Here is a 20981-nt window from a genome sequence, read left to right as displayed (position 1 = left end):
GCACATTACACTGAATTTAGGAACAACGCAATTATATTTTCCTTTATTTCAAGCGCAATTATATTTTCCTTTATTTCAAGACAAGTTGACAACATTAAATATTAAGGCAGAAAACCAAAATAGAAAAGGAATTTCAATGAATTTAATGTGACTGTAACAAACTAGTGATTAAACATTAGTGTCTGAGACAATAATAAATAAATAAAAACATAACAATAAGAACAAATTCTTATTTACAATGACAGTCTACCGGGGAACTGCCTTGCTCAGGGGCAGAACGACAGATGTTTACCTTCAGCTTGGTGATTCGATCCGGTAACCTGCTTGGCCCCCCTGACACTCTTGAGTCGAGGAAATTTCTGGTTCCGACAACCAATCATATCGCCGCCTATAACCAATAATTTCACTCGCCAACCAATCCGAGAGGCCAGTGCAACCAACTAGTAACCAATAATTCACCAATGAGGATAGAGCTATGGCGGGACCTTTAAACTCTCTCCAAGAGGACCATGGAAAAAAAAAAATGTAATTTTATTCGCGAATTATGTTTATTTTCTGAAGTAACGTTAGCTACATTTTTTTGTTTGAGTTTTCATTGATCATCATCATAATCGATCGAAATATCTAGCAGGTAAGATCACAGTGTTAGACTACAGTAACTAATATGTTAGCACGGTTCGGTTAACAAGATTTACAGTGTAGCTACGGTAACGCCAACGCGTTAGTAAACTGGTGTTTTAACACTGACACAGGTTAACGTAACTTTAGCTAGTTTAACGTCCGATGACTCAGACCATCAACATAGTCTGTTAACCTCACTATTGTCATACTACTCTGGAGTTATTATTTTCATTAAATGATGACGCTAAGTTGATAGCGAAAATAGATAAGTAAAACAAAGGATCGTCTTTTGATGGTGTTTAATCTATTGATCTAATTAAGTTAATAGTTCTACTTTTCAGCCCTTCCAGACTGTATTTGAAGTATTTATAGTGATGACTTGCATTTTAAACGATATACAGGCCGAACGTTACACGGTATGTCTCATGTGACATGATCACCTGTTCTTTGGGGAATGTATCATCAATACATTATTTCTCATGTGGGGAATGTTGTTGTGTTATGATTTCAGGGAGAGATGTATGCCTTCCCAAGGGATGGCAAAGCATTTTGCCTGATGTGGATCATAAGTGGATGTCCGAAGCATTGTTCAGGAGGTTGGGGAATGGGATTCCAGAGATGGACTTTGCCAGGGTTGACAAAATGTGGTGGGACCACCCTCCACCACCATCTGCAGCTCAGTAGAGATGGAAAGATACTTTGCCGATCCTCTGGATGCCCAGGAAGCTCTGGCAGGTAAAGTTGTATTGCCCACATTCTGTGCAGTAGAAAGGTCATCAGTTGGAACACATGTTTCCTTCCACTGTTCCACGCAAAATACACTGGTAATGGCAATATAATGTAAATAATAATCGAATGCAGCTTTTATATTTAATACAAACAGCAACACATTTCTCTTTGTGAAATGTTATTATAGAATTATTCCATTCTCAGTCCAGTCTATTCTCATATTTATGTAGTTTGTTTTCTTTTGGGGAGCTGATAGGTTTGAAGTACCTCTGATCAGACTGGTTTGGTGCTGCAGGATCACAAGGCTGCCATTGAGGAACTGGAGACAGGTGATCCTGATGTCCAAGAGGAGGATGATGAGGGCTTTGTGGAGCTTGTGGAATATCAGGACCTGACAGTTCCTGGGCTGGAGACAGCCCTGCCTCTTGTTGGCACCTGTCGTCCTACTCCCACCCCCTCTATCAGCATCCAGTCCCCAGCTGCATCAGTCAGTCCCCTGTCCTCCTCTCCTGTACGGGCTACTCCACCACCTGGGCCTCTGTCCTCCTCTCCTGTACAGGCTACTCCACCACCTGGGCCTCTGTCCTCCTCTCCTGTACGGGCTACTCCACCACCTGGGCCTCTGTCCTCCTCTCCTGTACGGGCTACTCCACCACCTGGGCCTCTGTCCTCCACACTTGGGCTCGTCCTTCCCCTGTCCTACGTTCCTGTTCGGGCTAACGTTACGCCTTAGTCCATGTACCATGAATGTTCTTTTTAAAGCGTGAATTGGCTCTGGCAGTCAAAACAGCCAAATACTCCATCTAAAGTATTGGGGTGGTGAAATGTTTTGTTGTTTCGGCTCTGTACTCCAGCACTTTGGATTTGCAATGATACAAAGTGCAGACTGTCAGCTTTAATTTGAGGGTATTTTCATCCATATTACAGCACTTTTTATTACAGTACTTTTTGTACATAGTCCCCCCATTTTAAGAGGAACCAAAAGTATTGGGATAAATTAACTTATGTGTATTAAAGTAGTCAAAAGTTTAGTATTTGGTCCGTTATTCCTAGCACGCAATGATTACATCAAGCTTGTGACTACAAACATTTGCTCTTTGTTTTGGTGTGTTTGAGATTATTTTGTGCCCAATACAAATGACTGATAAATCATGTATTGTGTCATTTTGGAGTCACTTACTGTAAATAAGAATAGAATATGTTTCTAAACACTTCTACATTAATGTGGATGCTACCAGGACTACCGATAGTCCTGATGAATTGTGAAGAATGAGCAGCATGTCTTGGTGGTATGTTGAGAGGTAGCTTGTAAGTAAGCATTTCATTGCACTGTTTACACCCCACTGTATTGTGTATATATATGATGATTAAAATTGGATTTGATTTGATTTGACAGAGAGGATGCTTGCCATTTCAGGAGACGGTTCTAAAAGAGTACACCAGGGCTATATCTCTGGATAAGTTTGGCCAGGAGGACTGTACTGCCCCGAGTTGGTAACCCAGAAGCAAGGCAGTTCAGCCTTCTGAAGGTGGCATTGATGAAGAGTGATGCAAAAAAACATGCTGCCAATCAGATGACTTTGTAGTGGTCCCAGCATCCTGTCTACACCTCTACCCGCATCCGTCCTCTGCTCCTGTACGGACTACTCCACCACCAGCGGGTTCTCTCTCCGTGGCCTTGACACCTGTGCTCTGCTGGGCCTCTCTTCATGATCTCCACACCTGTGCCCGGCTGGGACTCTGTTCATGATCTCCACACTTGTGCCCGGCTGGGCCTCTGTTCATTGCTTTCACACCTGTGCCCTGGCTGATCTCCATACCTGGCCTGGGCCTCTGTTCATGTTCATGATCTTCACTCTGTTCACTTCTGTGCCTGGCTGGGCTCTGTTCATGATCTCCATACCTGTGCCCGGCTGGGCCTCTGTTCATGATCTCCACACCTGTGCCCGGCTGGGCCTCTGTTCATGATCTCCACACCTGTGCCCGGCTGGGCCTCTGTTCATGATCTCCATACCTGTGCCCGGGTGGACCTCTGTTCATGATCTTCACACCTGTGCCTGGCTGGGCCTCTGTTCATGATCTCCATACCTGTGCCCGGGTGGACCTCTGTTCATGATCTTCACACCTGTGCCTGGCTGGGCCTCTGTTCATGATCTTCACACCTGTGCCTGGCTGGGCCTCTGTTCATGATCTTCACACCTGTGCCAGTCCCGTCCTCTGCTCCTTATGGGCTGGGCATTCTGATGGAGCCAGCAATCAGTCACTCTTCGTTTTAAGTTAATTATATATAATTGTAATTATTTGTGTTCAATTGTTTGTCCCTCTGTGGTGTTTATTTAATTAACTGTAATACAGCATCATTTGTCATTGACCTATTACTAAAAAGTATTCTCCCCATACTCTTAATTCACTCTGAGCACAAAAGCCATTAGCTGAATTCTCTAATTACATTTTGTTTTGTTCAATTAATGTCAGTCTTTGAATGCCCCCATTGTATAAACTATTTAATGTTCCTGCTTGTGTGCTTTGTGCACTGATTTCAAACAATTCGAGTACATTTGTCATTCTCACGTCTTTCTCCAATTCTGTGTCTTCAATTACTTCCTTGATTTACAATCAAAACAACTCCGCCAACATTACGCTTTCGATGTGAACTTGATATTAAATGTATAAATTAAGCCGTTTCTCTTGTTTGAGATGAACAAGATTTAACTCCTGTGGTGTTTAGGCTTAACACATTCAGTCTACCCTTCTATAAATGTGATTCCTGAAGAGGGTGAGCGATTTGACGAAAAGAGACAGGTTTTCATAATAAAAAGTTATGGATGACAGATTTACGGGGTGAGAGGAACGAGGATTGTCGGATGAAGCCCGATACTTTTCTACTCTCAGATTGTCAGGGTAGGGAAAAGAAAGTATTAAAAAACCATGCAAGGCTAAATACAGCAACCTTGTTGGGATTCGATACAGGGTCGGCATGGGTGAGTATGTTCATTCTTGGTAGAAAATGTCACCCGAATTCGTTACACTTTAATTCCTGTTGTCGCAACCTCGACCGATGAGCTAGATCTTTGGCCCAACGCTCTAACCATTAGGCTACCTGCCGCCCCACATAGGGTTCTGGTCATGGCTGGAAAGTGTTACATGTTATTCCATCACAATCATGTCGTGAGTGTAATACTGTAGTGTGAAAAATACAAGGAGGATTAGAAATGATGCAGACAATTACATTGATAGAACCCACCATCTATCTGTAATATTAAAGCTGATCTACCCCCGGGAGTGTTTTATCCACAGAGCAATAACACAACACAGACACATGGCAAAGCTGTGCAACATGTTTCCAACCCTACAGAAAAAGATCATATATAACAGTACACACAGAGCACGGTGAAATAAGTATGTGTTAATCCCATGAATTAATAAACCCTTCAGATTAACAATGAGGCCATCATATTTCTCTCCTCACAGTCAAAAAGCACTGGATGACAACCCTGAGAGAAAGTAGGAAAAAAACGACATTAGGACACAGATAAACTAAAGCAATTGTAAACTATTATGCCATGTTGGTTTGATGCCGGCCTGCATATATGAGGTTATCAATCATAGTGTGTATGAGCAATAAACAGAAGTGATTATTGTAGTGAATTACCATTGATCTTGCAACCTCTTTTTTCCCTGTAATACAAAACATAATGTCCTTTTTAAGATATTTGTTTAGTGGAAATGAAACTGAACAATAACGGGAATGCTGGTGTCTACAGCACAAATACAGTTTTTAGTTTAGTTTTTTGTATTTATATATATTTTTACATATGAGCTGCTGTATACTCACATTTGTGTCATCATATAGTGTTTGCTGGACTCGCAGGCTTTCATTTGACTCATTGCTGCCACCGCCTGGCTATTTGAAGCATCACATGAAGCAGAGCAGGAGTGGGACTGGTGGACAGCTTGGGTGAAGTTGAATCGTAACCACTCAAAATGGTCTACAGTAATAAAAAACGGAACATTATTAAACATCTTCCAGTGTCATAAAATAACATTTATAATGTAAGATATGTTTGTTATTCTGTAATCGCTATCACGAGAGTGACATGACTTATGTCCAGGACACTGTCTCAATGGGGCTTTGCTTAAATAAAGGTAAAAAACAAAAACATATATATATATATATATATATATATATATGTATTCTTTGATCCAGTAATACCGTACCTCTCTGTAGACTCAGATCTAGGGACATATTTCTCTGTGTGTCTCTGTGCAGGAAAATAGCACTCCTTTGTGCTGTTTCATTCGCATGCAGCATTGCCTGTGTACAAAGCAAATCTACAGTCACTGACAATCTATATGTTGTTTTAGAATAGATAGTGTTGACCAAAAGTTTTGATGCCAAGGAGTTGTATTCTGAACATGAACAGCATACAATTTATAGTCTATGTATTTTGAACATGAACAGCATACAATCTATAATCTATGTATTCTGAACATGAACAAGGATGTCAAACATGTGAATGTCTAAAATGACATTGGAGGCTACACTCACATTCTCCTGCAGGCTGAGGCTTAGGGACACGTAATTCTCTCTCAGTCTCTCAGCGACAACCTCCATCTCCTGCTGCAGTGTGGTTTGGTTCTCCTGGCTCAGCCTTACAGACTCCAGCAAGGCCTGCTTTTCCTTCTCCCACACAACCTTCGCCCCCTCCATCTTCTCCGTCAGGGACTGTGTAACAGAGTTAAGATTGTACCGGTAAGCTCACAGCAAGCACTGGCTCGAGCTCTTGTACAGACAGTGTACCTGGGTTGTACCCAGATAGGGAGGGCACCATACTGCTGAACAAGCAGGCACCCTGTGGTCCACACCTGTTGGGCTACGTTGCACTGGGCCACGCCCTTCATGTGAGGAGAGGTGGCCCACACCACGATAACGATGAGGGAGACCATGGACCACAGGGTCAGCAGTGCCATCACCAGGTTACAGCAGGTCCCGGATGTCTTGGAACGAGCCATGGTGTTGAAGGGAGCTGTGGTTGCGCTGGGAATGACAAAGATCATATCCCTTGTCGGTTATGTCTGACAACAGAGACAGACAGCAGTTGTACAAGCTTCAGGCGGAAGGACTCTTTTGTGTCCACTGTGATGGGAAAAAAGTCTCAGAAGTCCAGAAGTTTACACTTGTCTTTATCAACGGAGCCTAATGACTCATGTTACACAGGCTGAAGAAGTACTGCATATTGTAAGGTTTTCCTTTTAACTGTAGAGTCCTCGTTCAACAAAAACACCTCACTTACCTTTGTCCAAATATCCCCTTTAAAACCAATACCCAGTCTTTCGCCACATCTTAGTTAGAATGCTTTTATAGAGGAAGAATCCCAGCGGCCTCTCTGTGTTTATTTTATCATGCCAGGACTAGTGTACAGTACACTCCACGCTCATCACTGCACATTCCATCTCACTACTTTTTAAACAAATCCTTTTGTAGAAGGTTGTTCACATGCCAACTACTTGTAGAAATAAGACTACATTTTCCCTGACAAATGGCCGTAGACTCCTATGACATCACAACACCTAGAGATCAAATATATCCCAAATGGCACCCCATTCTGTATCTAGTGCACTACTTTTGACCAGAGCCCATAAGGTTTCGATTTTAGCTGGTCAAATGTTTATTAAGTTGTAAGAATCTTTCCCTCAATTACTTTCCACAAGGATTCGATATTAGAAGATCAAACGTTTATTAAGTTCTCAATGGACATAATAAATATACACAAGGAAAGTTAAGCTACATGTATTCAAGCTTGTTTATTTAAAACACAAACCTGTCTAAAACTGTTCATACCAATAAATACATACCAATTATACATTTTGCATACATTAAAATAATTCAGTGGGAGATAGTTTGGAACACTGCTGTATTCGTAAGTGCAAATGAGAATATTAAACTAGAGAATTACACAGTATATAGGGTTCTATAGTTTTATGGTGAACATGGAATGTGATGCATAGATTTAATGACTAACTCGTGGAATGTCTGAAGTGTGTGGGTTATTATGGTCGTAATGAAAAAAATTATATATTTTTTTTATACTTTACATAGTTTAACATCAATGCAGATAATTTGGGAAGAATCTTATGTACAATAGTTGTACTCAAACGGGGCAGTTTCCCAGACAAAGATTAAGCCTAGTCCTGGGCTAAAAACCAAATTCAATGGACAACTTCCATTGAGCATGTTTTTATCCAGGAAACTGGCCCAAAGCGTTTTGAGGGACAGCATCTAAGCCTGTATGTTCACTAACATGTCTAGCCATTACTACATATTTGCTTTTGCTTATTTATAGGCAATAAGGTGTTCTATATCCAGGCACAGCGTACAAAGAGCAAAACTGGTTTATACAATCTATATATTTTAAGACTACTCTCTCCTTAGGTAAGACAGCTATAGTGTTTGCATTTGTTTCATTTGCATCACAGTACAACAAGTCAGCTGAGTGACATATGGTATAGAATAGACAACCTACTGTCAATAAGATGAAGTACTGAGATCTCCCTATAATACATCCACATGAATCTCCTGTTATTTCTGTGCAATTTATACTATGTTGTTACTTATAACCGTCAGCTGAGAATGATACATGTTATGACTGACATACCAAGCCAGACTAAGGCTGTCACACAGGTGCATATACCATGTATCTCTTCAACTATGGAGCTTAAAACTCTTTAGGAAAATGATTGCCGGTGCAGAAAACCAAATATACTGCAAAAAACAAACAGCGTATTTTACAATGTGTCAGTATTGCGTATAACAATCAAAATCCTTATCTTCAACATTAAACATGTATTTAGAAAATCTATTATTAAACACGTATTTTGTTGACCAAACATATTCACAATAAGGACTCTGCGTTGCTAGTTCTCTCCATACATAGTGATACAGGAGGAGTAACTTTTCCCCAATCTAATGTGTGTGAGGGGCAGCATGGGTTATGATCGGGGGCCCAGCGTTTTCTCTAACCCAAAGAACTCTGGACCCTCAATCTGAATCTGATGACAGCTGGTGTAGAATATGTGCCCTGTTCGTGCCACAAACACACAAACAAAGAAGAAGCTGAGAGTGCAGAAACAGAGTAATGTCTGTGATTCCAACAACCACAACAACACCAGAAAAACTGAGAGCTGGTGTACATGTACTGTCCTGACTGTACCATACACACACACAGACACGGACATAGTAGGAAGTAAGCTGAGAACTAGAATAATGTCATTCAGTGATTCCAGCCCCAGCCCGGTATGACTTGACCAGACCGCCCTAGAAAGAAGAAACTGAAGAGCGTAGATTCAGACTAATGTCAGTGATTCTATGATAATAATGTCAGTGATTCTAGAAGGCAGGCCAGGCTCAGGACTATTCTACAAGCCAAGCTGGAGCCAGGTCTCAGGGCATGACCAGACTGTCTTTCTCCCTCTCTATCCCTCTGACCAGCTCCTCCACCCAGCGCACCTCCGACGCCACCTGCTCCGCCAGGACCTCGTAGCGGTTCTCCAGGCGCCCAAACGTCCTCTTGAGTGCGTTAGCAGCCAGCATGGCGGCGCGGGCATCCTCCTGACTCTGCCTGCGCTGGGCCTGGGTACACTCCAGAGCCTGGCGGATGTGATCCAGGTTGCTGGCGATGCTCTGGTTCTCCTCCTTGTACCAGCCCTCCTTCTCCTCATAGATAGAGAGTAGAGCAGCCACGTCCTCCTGACATGACCTGGAGAAGAGAGGGGGATGTTAGCATGAATGGATAGATGTATTGTTGTACACAACTAGAACGGCTTTATATGTGTTTTTAATAATCACAAATTAATTCATCCGCCCATTCATTGAATCATCCATCCATCCCTCCGTTTACCCCCCCCCCCCCCTACCTCTGGTTGTGCTCCAGGTCTCTCAGCCCCTCCTCGGCAGCAGCGATCTCCTCCAGCACCTGGGAGAAGCGTTCAAAGTTGACGTAGGTGTTGTTGGGGGGCATGGAGGAGTGGGACTTGATGGTGTACTCCTTTAGACGCGTGGTCTTCAGGCGCCTGCGCTCCGGCTTCTTTCCGCTCTCCTCCTGGCGCACGTTTCGCCTCTTGATCACCTGGGAGCAGAGGGGGGTTAATGGATAGGAGATAAAAGTGTGTGGGGGGGGGGGGGGTGCTCAATTATTTTGTCTGGTCAAAAAACATCAGTATAATGGGTGCTATAAGCCAGCAGTTGCATATATTGGGGGGGGGGGGGGGGGTTAGTGACATAGTTTGGGGGATTACTGATATGTGAGGTACAGTATGTATGAGATGGTGAAAGGTACCTACCTTGATCCAGGGATGCTGAAGGCTGTCATCGATGGTCATTCTCTTCCTGGAAGAAGCATTTGTAAATGATTGGAGATGAAAATCAATCAAATTTCTTCCTTACTTTTATGCTAGAGTATTTGCAGTTCTAACATTGGTGCAACAAGGTACAAACCTTTATTTCTTGCTCGGGTCCCTAAGATAATATGCTATTAATAAAGACAGACAAAGTACATGGCTCTTGTGTATGTTATGTTAGGCATTCCCTGGCATATTCCGTCCAGTGTAAACCAGGCTTACTTGGGATCCTTGACCAGCAGCCGTCTGATGAAGTCCTTGGCCAACTCACTAGTGTTGCTGAAGTACTCCTCGTCAAAGTCATAGTTGACGGCTGAGATGTTGGTCAGAGTCTCCTGCTTGGTCTCCCCCAGGAACGGAGAGGCACCACTCAACCTGTGGACCAACAGACAGCATGGTGAGAACACAATAAGAACACTCAACAGGAGGTAAAACAGTAGTACTGTATCATGTCATTTTTCAGGTCATGGCCAAACGTTATACACAGTAGATTGATTTTGACGATGGAATTACTGAGAAATTACATGTCACTTCTAGAGTTGTCATTTGTAATGCAAAAATGTGTGTAGATTTGAAATAATTTAACATAACACTGTTTAATATTGCTCAAATGACTTTGTGAAAAGAGACACCCATTATAATGTGAACAAGTACTTACAGAATGTATGTGATAACTCCAATACTCCTGGAGACAAAAGGGACAAAACTTAGTGAGATTTACCCTCAGAGAGAAACAACAGCAACAACAAGAAAACATTCTCAAAATCATAAAAAACATTTAACATTTAAATGATCTTAGTCCATTTTACCACATGTCAGCCTCCAGGCCTAGCAGTTCATAGTTGACTATCTCTGGAGCTGTAAAACAAGCAGCATCAACACCAGAATCGCTTTAAAGCTTTAATTCAACCCAGATGGTCGTCAAGGACATCAACAGACCTCCACTAAATAAGATAAATGTCAAGGAATATTTTCCCCATGTGGGCATACCATAACAATAACATTTCTGGACAGACATTTTATGGATACTGTATGCCTTTCATAGGAATAAGGAATTTATTTTTTCCAAAGGGAATCCAAACCCGAAGTGAAAAGAATCAATTTGAAAATAAAAGCCGTACTTAATGCCGTTAAAACTGTTCATGGCTCTTTTGGTCTTGAGCGGTAGAAGAGGGTCTCACCAACGAACTCTGGCGTTCCGAAGATGTTTTTAAACTCTTTCCCAGCTTTGATTTGATGAGCGATGCCGAAGTCGATGAGTTTGATCCTGGGGTTGGGAACATTCTTATCCAGCAGCATAATGTTCTCCGGCTGCAACAAAAACAAACAAGCATTCCATAATACAAGTTAGAAGAGAATGGATACACTACAGATGTTTTGAAATATAATAACAACGTCATATGTTGAAAATAAATAACTGACCTGAATGATTATTACTATTATTATAATATCCTAAACAGTATACTATCATGGTACACTACATAACCAAAAGTATGTGGACACCTGCTCGTCAAACATCTCATTCCAAAATCATGGGAATGGAGCTTGTCTCCTGGGAAGGCCCACTTGTACTGAAACAGCCCCTTGTACATTGCTGCTATAACAGCCTCCACTCTTCTGGGAAGGCTTTCCATTAGATGTTGGAACATTGCTGCTATAACAGCCTCCACTCTTCCACTGGGAAGGCTTTCCACTCTTCTGGGAAGATGTTGGAACATTGCTGCTATAACAGCCTCCACTCTTCTGGGAAGGCTTTCCACTAGATGTAGGAACATTGCTGCTATAACAGCCTCCACTCTTTTTGGAAGGCTTTCCACTATATGTTGGAACATTGCTGCTATAACAGCCTCCACTCTTCTGGGAAGGCTTTCCACTAGATGTAGGAACATTGCTGCTATAACAGCCTCCACTCTTCTGGGAAGGCAGATGTGCATTGCTCCTCCACTCTTCTGGGAAGGCTTTCCATTAGATGTAGGAACATTGCTGCTATAACAGCCTCCACTCTTCTGGGATGTTGGAACATTGCTGCTTTCCACTCTTCTGGGAAGGCTTTCCATGATGTTGGAACATTGCTGCTATAACAGCCTCCACTCTTCTGGGAAGGCTTTCCACTAGATGTTGGAACATTGCTGCTATAGCCTCCACTCTTCTGGGAAGGGTTTCCACTAGATGTTGGAACACTCTTCTGGGAAGGCTTTCCACTAGATGTTGGAACATTGCTGCTATAACAGCCTCCACTCTTCTGGGAAGGCTTTCCACTAGATGTAGGAACATTGCTGCTATAACAGCCTCCACTCTTCTGGGAAGGCTTAACCTCCACTAGATGTAGGAACATTGCTGCTATAACAGCCTCCACTCTTCTGGGAGATGGGAAGGCTTGTGGAACATTGCTGCTATAACAGCCTCCACTCTTCTGGGAAGGCTTTCCACTAGATGTTTGCTGCTATAACAGCCTCCACTCTTCTGGGAAGGCTTTCCACTAGATGTTGGAACATTGCTGCGGGGACTTGCTTCCATAACAGCCTTTAAGTCCACTCTTCCAGAGGACTTAGTTTGTTGGAACATTGGCCTGGCTCACAGTCTTCCCATTCTGATTAATTTACCAAAAGGCGTTAGATGGCCTGGCTCACAGTCGGCATTCCAATTAATCCAAAAGGCGTTAGATGGGGTTGCGGTCAGGGCTCTGTGCAGGCCAGTCAAGTTCTTCTACACCGATCTCAACAAAACATTTCTGTATGGCCTTCCCAAAACTGTTGCCACAAAGTTGGAAGCACAGAATCGTCTAGAATGTCATTGTATTCTTCAGTGTTAATATTTCCCTTCACTGAAACTAAGGGACCTAGCCCGAACAATGAAAAACAGTCCCAGGCCATTATTCCTCATCCACCAAACTTTACAGTTGGCCCTATGCATTGGGGCAGGTAGCGTTCTCCTGGCAGCCAGATGGTAAAGCATGATTCATCACTCCAGAGAACGCATTTCCACTGCTCTGGAGTCCAATGGCAGCGAGCTTTAGACCACTCCAGCCGACGCTTGGCATTGCGCATGGTGATCTTAGGCTTGTGTGTGGCTGCTCTGGCATGGAAACCCATTTCATGAAGCTCCAGACAAAGTTATTGTGCTGACGTTGCTTCCAGAGGCAGTTTGCAACTCGGAAGTGAGTGAGATTTTTACCCGCTACAGCACTCGGCAGTCCCGTTCTGTGAGCTTGTGTGGCCTACCACTTTTCCACTTCACAACAACAGACCTTACAGTTGACCAGAGCAGCTCAAGCAGGGCAGAAATCTGACAAACTGCTTGTTGGAAAGATGTCATCCTATGACGGTGCCACGTTGAAAGTCACTGAACTCTTCAGTAAGACCATTCTACTTCCAATGTTTGCATGGGTGATTGCATGGCTGTGTACTCGATGTTATACCTCTGTCAGCAACGGGTGTGGCTGAAATAGACGAATCTACTAATTTGAAGGTGTGTCCACATAATTTTGTATATATAGTGTATGTGTTTAATAAGGATGACTGTTGAAAACACCAGCCTGGATGGTGTTCACTAGGCACTAGAGACAACCTGGACTTAAGAATAAGAAGTGTATTCCATTGCAAAATGTTTTCCGTTGAACATGACCCTGGCTTACCCAGCTCCACAGCCTACAGTCCACTTTGAGATCAAAGTGCGCGATGCATTTGGAGTGTGGCACTGCAGGTAGTAGACCCCGTCCGGGATCTGTGTGTGTGTGTGTACCTTGAGGTCAAAGTGAGCTATGCATTTGGAGTGCAGGTAGTGGACCCCATCCAGGATCTGTTTGAGGAACTGTGTGGCAGCCTCCTCTGTTAAAGACTCCTTCTCTGCCAAGAAGTCAAACAGCTCCCCCCCAGACACCCTGAAACACAACATAAACAGATGAATCTCTAAAACACACACAACTAGCATCTCAACAAAACCACATCAGGATGTTTTGGGATTTTTCACTTAACAAGAGAGCAGGAACAGAATGTCACACAGGCTAATTTGAACCCAGGTTTGTGGCCGTATGTATAAAATGTCTCAGAGTATTGTGCTGTTCTAGGATCACGTCCCCATGTCTATGTTTTTTCTTTCTTTTTTTATTGAACCTTTATTTAACTAGGCAAGTCAGTTAAGAACAAAATCTTATTTACAACGACAGCATAGGAACAGTGGGTTAACTGCCTGTTCAGGGGCAGAACGACACATTTTTACCTCGTCAGCTCGGGGATTCTATCTAGCAACCATTCGGTTACTGGCCCAATGCTCTAACCACCAGGCTACCTGCCGCCCCTATCTCATGAATTGTGATTTTTAAAGACAAAACTGATCCTAGATCAGAATTCCTACTCTGACATTATTTATGAATATGACCCCGGTATCATCTAGTCTCCCTTACAGCTCCAGGATGAGGATGACGTCGGTCTTGTTCTCAAAGATGTCGTGTAGCGTTATGATGTTGCTGTGCTGGATCTCTCTCAGGATGTTCACCTCCCTCTCGATCTCCTCGCGGCTAACGCCCCGGCGGCTAGACGACAGACGACGCTTCTTGATGAATTTGGCGGCGTACTCAGAGCCAGAGGGCTTCTCTTTACACTTCCGTACGATGGCAAACTGTCCGCTGAGAGGAGGGGCGAAATGTCATCATGAGAATAATGATACAAAGTAAAACATGAACATAGAATACACAGGAAAGAGTGACTGGGCCACAATCAGATAGCTCATCTAGGAAAATCCTGATTTGAAGCAAAATACCAATCTTGACTACAGATTGTATGGGCTCGTGTTCAGTGGCTGCATTGCTACACACTGGCTGGCAGGTTCAGAACTTTTATGTAATAAGATGAAGACCATTAGCAAATGTAAAGTGGGTGACAAAAAAAATCTAAAATCACCCAACATTTGATTTAGCGCATGGTAATGCTATAGGAAGAAGCTATGAAGGCTGCATTCCAGACAGTGAATCCGTTCCTAACGGAATGTCTTAGGTTATTGTGTGTCTGCAAAGAAATGCATTTTCTGCACTGCCATTTAATGTATGTCTGCAAGCCCTTTCCCAGGAGTCTAAACAAAAATAAATCCCATGACTGAAACTTAAAGACGTTCACCAGTGACTTTTGAACTTTTACTGTTCAAAAGTGTATAAGTATAAAAGTATACAGTAAAGTGCACACTAAAGCGTTTTTTATTTATTTAATCGCAAAATAGTGTTTTTTAGACAACTGCAAATTTCAAGGAGTAGGGCATTCAAGCAGTTGGTTTGATGGGAAGTCGTGATGTCACCGTCCTGTAAGAAAGTCTATGACCATCATGCTTTTAGGGAAAAATTATAATTTTGTACATGTATTTAACTGAGCTTGACCAATCCCAGTCCCTTTTCTTAGGGGGTCCGGGGTCCTCCCTGGGATCATTGTTATGTAGAAGGTCTGAGAAGCTTTTTAAAAAGGACATTCTACTCCAACATGAATTAAAATGACGTTGATACCATCTAGAATATAATTTCCATCTCCAGAAATTAGTGAAATAATATATTGGTGAAACATTGAAAAAAAACATTGGACCATGCATATAGCCCATGGTCTATATTATCAGATGTGCTATTAGCAATAGGCATTATCACCTGTTGCCCAACTGATGCAAAATAGTGTCTATAAAATGTACAGGGGTGATTTTAAAATGAAAATATTGGTGGGGCACACTCAATCAACAAAGCTCATAGGCATCGAAACCAGTACACTACACTGACTACACATTGAATCACATAAATGAGTTTTGAGCCACAGACAAACGTTATAACATGGCTACTTCCCATATCTTTAGCTCTTATTGCACAGAAGACCACGGTAGTCCAGCAGACTTTTCTAGTGTAAACGAGCTAGTAATCTGTCTGCAATATTTTTTGTCTGCCTGCCTGTTATAAAGGGCCCCGGTTAACAACATGCAACTATTCTCTTGCTCAATCTATTGCACACTTCCATCAAATATATGTATAACTAACCCTTCTTTTACATGTGGTTCCAAGCCTAATACAGCCTGCCATCAAACATCAACTATAATGCATGTAGCCTATAGGATATTATAGTTAGCCTACGTCAAAACAAATGTTAGCAACTGCTACATGATCCACCACCAACCACTCGACCTGAACCTCATTTTCCAGCATGCTTTATTTTATTGGATGGACATATTTTAAAGTTTAGGTGAATAATGAGCACCAGGCGTTCTAAACACATTTCCTTCATAATACTAAAGGTAGAAAATGATTTTCTAGGACATAACTAAGCTACATAGCTACGCTACCTAGCTTAAAGACGTGGTAACAGCGTGTGGTAAACAACTAGCTAGCTATGAAGTTGACACATCAGTCCAGAGTTAACGGGCACAAGACGTTGGTTTATCTTTGGCCAATGACAATGAGCCTTATTGGGCGGGAACGTCTACTGTAAACCAATGGCCCTTCTACTGTAAACCAATGGAGCACCGAAGAGGGGCTTTCGTCACCCCATACAGAACCAATCAGTCAATATAATCGAGAACAATCATTGTATCAGGTGCACCCTGCTTTTGCTGACGAGCTCTCCCAGCAGGTGCTGCGGGTGTCCTCATGAGTGACAGCACCCTGAGCCAATCACGTACAACCAGAGAAGATAAACGACACCTGTACTACCAGTCAAATGTTTTAGGACACCTCAATTTTTCCAGTTTTTATTGGGTTACTTATAACTCTGACATTTAAATTATTTTTTCAGTTTTTGGTAACCGAAACTTTAAAAAAAACCTCTGGCAGTTTACCGCTTACCTTTGTACCATTTCAGGTTATTCACTGGACTTGAACTGCTTAAATTTATATAAAAAACTGAAAGGTGGGGGAGTTCTAAAGCTTTTGACCGGTAGTGTACACACAGTACTTTCTCTGTCTGCCCCTCCACCACAGAAAGCACAGAGCGAGGCTGAGACAGCTGCATTTTGGAGATGAAAATATACCAAAACAAACAGAGACAATGGGAAAGCGACCACATATGCTTTATTAGATAAAGCAATTTTCTAAAAAATGTATTGTTGTGACATGATTATTGATTTATTGTTGTGACATGAAATAACAGAATTGCATGCAAATCTGCAGGAGCCCCACCTGCCCCATGTGATGCATCACCACTGAAAATGTACGTAGGCTAAAGCATGGCATTTGTCCCTTTACATTTACCCCATTGGACACAACATCCTGATTGTTATTATTAATTCATTATTATTATTCACTACCCACATTTTTTGTTGTTGTTTCTATTACGAAGTAGGCCTATGTCATTGCCCCTTTAAGAACTCTGTTATGCAGCTGCCCCTAACATGCTTGAAACTTCTGTTGTAACTACATTTGTCAAAACATTCCACTTACGCAATTGAAGGAGTAGAGAAATAAATGTGGTAGCAATGGAAAACTGTGATCCCCTCTTTTTTTTAGGTCAAAAGTGCTTTCAAATTACATTTGCCAAAAGTGCTTTTAAAAGTGTTCATGTGATTGCATTAAGAATTATTGTGCATTGACTGCTTGCTAGAATACATGTTTCCCTGCAGGCTACACACCACTGTTTGAATTGAGCGCTGCGGTGGTGCGCATTACAGACTATTTAATTCCCTTCATCTGAACGTTGGAGTGTCAGCAACAATCATGCATGTCAGTTCAGTGTACACAGCTTAACAGAGAAAATAAAATACTTAAGAAAACATTTATTTGGGAATATATTTTGCAGAACAGCTTCTCTGTATTAGGCAATGTCACCCCTCCCACATTTTTTAAATTTATTGCGGTTCTACATTGATCTCAAAAATAACCTCTCCAGAATCCATATGATGGAAATCCATCACAGGAGAACATTAACTCCTGCAGTTTCCTGAGCAAACTTAGTCTCCCCTCCTCTCACAGTAAGTCTAAACCTAGAGGCATGGACAGAAAATAAATGCCCAAATTCCTCACTCCTCCCCAACTCATGGCTGTCCTACCTTATCTGTTGACTGACACCAGACTGTGGCCCTGCTCCTCTCCATAGGATACCTGAGATTTAACAATAACATGTTCTTCCTGCACTCCCCTTTCTCACTCAGTGGATTTCCATACCCTCAGTTCTAATATGGTAACATGAATAAGGATACTTCAAGTTTAGAAGTTAGTACCCAACCCAATGATGTCATTCTTCTGCTGCAACACTGTAGCAAAAAACCCTACTTCCATATAAAGCACTATGTTCAAGTAGTGCGCTATGAAGGGAATAGGGTGCCATTTGAGATGAAGTCAGGTTTTAATCCTCTACAAACACATGACTCATTCTATTGCTCGAGCTCTGTTTAGTTTACAAGGACTTGCTAAAAACAGAGCTTGTATAACAAGGCAGAGTGCAATGCAGTTTAATAAACAGTCCCACAAATACACTGGGGATGTGCCAATGGATGTTTTCCTCCTGCTATGCATTTTCAAAGTTAAATAAGTGGTATTATACTGGTATATCAATTATGAGAGTCAAACAACGGATTCTATATTAAAAAGATTGTTTGGAGAAATTGTGTTTCACTTCACATGCAAGCGAGAACGAAAAGGTGATAAGAGATCTGTATTATTCTACCACCTCATTGAAAACATATTCATACTTGATTGAAACTGTCTGATGTGCTGGGTAGGCCAGGTTTAGAGTTTACCTCACTCACCCTGAAGTGCGAACTCTACCCACTGATGCACCGGGCAAGCTGAATCAAGTCAAGGCTAGTATCATCCAGCAAAACAGTATCACACAAACACGTCCGATCTTGAAAAAGCAGAAGAATCTGTGCGCTCTCAGATAGTAATAGTAGTTAGCCCTACAGATGTCTGAACTTACCTCCCCAGCTCCTCCCCCATATCGTAGAACATCTCCACATCCTCTTGCCTGAAGCCAGCCATGGGTTGCTGCTGAGAGAAGCTGTCTTGAATCACACTGAAATACAGAAGAGGGGGAACAAAATAGTTTTAGTAACTACCAGAGAAAGAGCACAAAGACCAATATCATAACAATGACAGATGAATGTGATGTTGACATGAGCAGAAATGCCTAAATGAACTACAGGATTGATTGTTATAGACATGTTATAACAACATTAGGTGGCAGTGATAATAAAATCAGCTCAAACAAACACATACAGTATGGATTTATGACAGCCCGCACATTCCCCCACCAAAAAGATAATCAAGGACAACAACCACCCGAGCCACTGCCTGTTCACATCGCTACTATCCAAAAAGCGAGGTCAGTACAGGTGCATCAAAGCTGGGACAGAGAGGCTGAAAAACAGCTTCTATCTCAAGGCCACCAGACAGCAACCACTAACTCAGAGAGGCTGGTGCCTACATTGAGACCCAATCACTGGCCACTTTAATAAATGGATCACTAGTCACTTTAAACACTGCCACTTTAAATAATGCCACTTTAATAATGTTTACATATCTTACATTACTCATATCATATGTATATACTGTATTTTATACCAGCTATTGCACCTTGCCCTTGCTGCTCGGCCATCGCTCATCCATATATTTATATGTACATATTCTCATTCACCCCTTTAGATTTGTGTGTATTAGGTAGTGGTGTGGGAATTGATAGATGACTTGTTAGATATTACTGCACTGTCAGAAACTAGAAGCACAAGTATTTCGCTACACACGCATTAACATCTGCTAACCATGTGTGTGTGACCAATACATTTGATTTGATCCAACAACACCAGCATTGGCCGTCCATATTTGGCCGAAGTCAACACAGCAGGCTGATGTCGATGCATTAGTCAGTCATACTCACGTCATATTCTTCCACTACCTAGCAGATTGTACCTAGTTAACTTGCTAGCTGCTAACTTACATTAGCCAGTCTTGCTATCCAATTTAGCAATCGCTGCATACTAGCTGTGCTTGTCATACACACGGTCGGCATTCGAAGCAAACGCTAACGTTTGTGTAAAATGGCACTTTTATTTTAAAAATGACGTAATTTAATCACAATAATATAGACAGCTACCTACATTATAACGTTACCTGGCTACGGGTCCCGCATTCGTCTCCGGAGTCAAAAGTGGTGGAAGATAATTACAGCATGTTCAATATCAGGATGGACCATATGGCATGAGGGGCTCCTGATGACTGGATGGATAGGTATCCCACCAGGCATTCAGCCCATTTTTAAAATAACTTCATTATACATTTCTGCTCCAACTTTCACCTTTCCGATATTTGGCGTTCTCAGAATCCAACTTTAAAAAATGTTATTGGTTTAACTCTACAACTAGCGACAGGCAATTCAAATATAGAAATGATTATTGGTTGGTATCTTCCAATCTAATGAATCTTGTCAGTGAATGTAGTATTTCTTCAGCTCCTCTGACAGACCATTGTTCCATTACTATTTTGTTTTGATAATGACAAAGAGATTTTCTAAAGCATATTGAACATTTCATTATTTTATTTGAAAGAATGAGTCATTTTATTTACAGTCCAAAGCTCTTATCAGAGAGACCTGTCTCGATTCTGCTATTTCTCCTACTAACAAATGGGAAATGATTAAATTCAGAATTCGATGTCTTGCTGTCTACGGGTCCCGTAGCTACTGGTAAAATGCTAGTTCGGAAAAGATTCATCAAGCTCATGGATATTATTGTTGATATTAACAGGCTGAGCAATAAACTTGATTTAAATGAAAATAAAAACCAAAGCTTGCTAAAAGCCAACGTGAACGACATATACAACGATAAGGCACAGGATGCCTTCATCCATTCAAAGGCCAAATGGATTGAAAAAGGTGAGAAAAAAACATCTTATTTCTTTAATTTGGAGAAAAGTAAGCAGAGTAGGAATAGTATTTAATCCATTTATGTAAATGACACTATATCTGATGATTTTGAAGTGATTAATAAGAAAATACACTTTCTACAGTTCACTATATCAATGTCATCTTTGGGAAGGCAACTTGGATTCCTTTTTTGATTCCTTTAATAACTCTGTTTAGCCTATAGAAGAAAGGTTTAAGAAACGGTGATTCTGATGTAGATATTACCGAGTTGGACCAAGCCATTAAACAAATGCCTATAGGTAAATCTCCTGGACCGGAATGGTTATCTCCTGAATTCTATCAACATTTTTGGCCTGATATTAGAGTTATTGCTTTTGGTCTACAAAGAGAGTATTGCTAATGCTATCTTACCTCCTTCTTTGA

General features: G+C 41.7%; 2 protein-coding genes and 1 long non-coding RNA gene across 5 annotated transcripts; 1 reads left to right on the top strand and 2 right to left on the bottom strand.

Annotated features, from left to right (window-relative positions):
* Positions 1-483: 483 nt before the first annotated feature.
* Positions 484-3114, top strand: LOC135559026 (uncharacterized). The gene is made up of 3 exons (XR_010458425.1): positions 484-631; positions 1133-1356; positions 1607-3114. It is a non-coding gene; the product is annotated as an uncharacterized LOC135559026 (long non-coding RNA).
* A 1622-nt stretch (positions 3115-4736) lies between these two features.
* Positions 4737-6747, bottom strand: LOC135559022 (uncharacterized). Its single transcript, XM_064993334.1, has 7 exons — positions 6645-6747; positions 6217-6388; positions 5900-6076; positions 5569-5665; positions 5186-5339; positions 5003-5028; positions 4737-4844 (listed from the first exon to the last, which is right to left on the bottom strand). Exons 2-7 carry the CDS (start codon positions 6361-6363, stop codon positions 4822-4824), a joined length of 624 nt encoding a protein of 207 aa, XP_064849406.1. The 5' UTR covers positions 6364-6388; positions 6645-6747; the 3' UTR covers positions 4737-4821.
* Positions 6748-7130: 383 nt separating this feature from the next.
* LOC135559018 (death-associated protein kinase 3-like) lies at positions 7131-19926 on the bottom strand. 3 transcript variants are annotated; one of them, XM_064993324.1, is made up of 11 exons: positions 19795-19926; positions 18618-18713; positions 14150-14371; positions 13489-13627; positions 10929-11058; positions 10557-10605; positions 10406-10432; positions 9970-10122; positions 9691-9736; positions 9265-9476; positions 7131-9107 (listed from the first exon to the last, which is right to left on the bottom strand). In XM_064993324.1, exons 2-11 carry the CDS (start codon positions 18677-18679, stop codon positions 8792-8794), a joined length of 1356 nt encoding a protein of 451 aa, XP_064849396.1. In that variant the 5' UTR covers positions 18680-18713; positions 19795-19926; the 3' UTR covers positions 7131-8791. The 3 variants fall into 3 exon arrangements, with proteins under 3 accessions (XP_064849396.1, XP_064849397.1, XP_064849398.1); XM_064993325.1 differs by having other exon boundaries at positions 19808-19926; XM_064993326.1 differs by lacking the exon at positions 19795-19926 and adding an exon at positions 18917-18932.
* Positions 19927-20981: the final 1055 nt, after the last annotated feature.

Source organism: Oncorhynchus masou, chromosome 17, assembly GCF_036934945.1.
Source record: "Oncorhynchus masou masou isolate Uvic2021 chromosome 17, UVic_Omas_1.1, whole genome shotgun sequence".
Lineage (NCBI taxonomy): Eukaryota > Metazoa > Chordata > Actinopteri > Salmoniformes > Salmonidae > Oncorhynchus > Oncorhynchus masou.
The sequence above is the reverse complement of the archived record's forward strand: the minus strand, read 5'-3'. Positions and strand labels throughout refer to the sequence as shown.

What these genes read in the sequence shown, in the direction of transcription:
- LOC135559022 (XM_064993334.1), bottom strand. Translation starts at nt 6,363, where the DNA reads ATGGCTCGTTCCAAGACATCCGGGACCTGCTGTAACCTGGTGATGGCA. An exon ending in AGATCTGAGTCTACAGAGAG is followed by an intron (nt 5,340 to 5,568) that starts GTACGGTATTAC and finishes TTATTACTGTAG; the next exon opens with ACCATTTTGAGTGGTTACGA. An exon ending in AAGAGGTTGCAAGATCAATG is followed by an intron (nt 4,845 to 5,002) that starts GTAATTCACTAC and finishes ACTTTCTCTCAG; the next exon opens with GGTTGTCATCCAGTGCTTTT.
- LOC135559018 (XM_064993324.1), bottom strand. Translation starts at nt 18,679, where the DNA reads ATGGCTGGCTTCAGGCAAGAGGATGTGGAGATGTTCTACGATATGGGG. An exon ending in ATGGGGGAGGAGCTGGGGAG is followed by an intron (nt 14,372 to 18,617) that starts GTAAGTTCAGAC and finishes CCCTCCTCTCAG; the next exon opens with CGGACAGTTTGCCATCGTAC. An exon ending in GTCATCCTCATCCTGGAGCT is followed by an intron (nt 13,628 to 14,149) that starts GTAAGGGAGACT and finishes GTTGTGTTTCAG; the next exon opens with GGTGTCTGGGGGGGAGCTGT.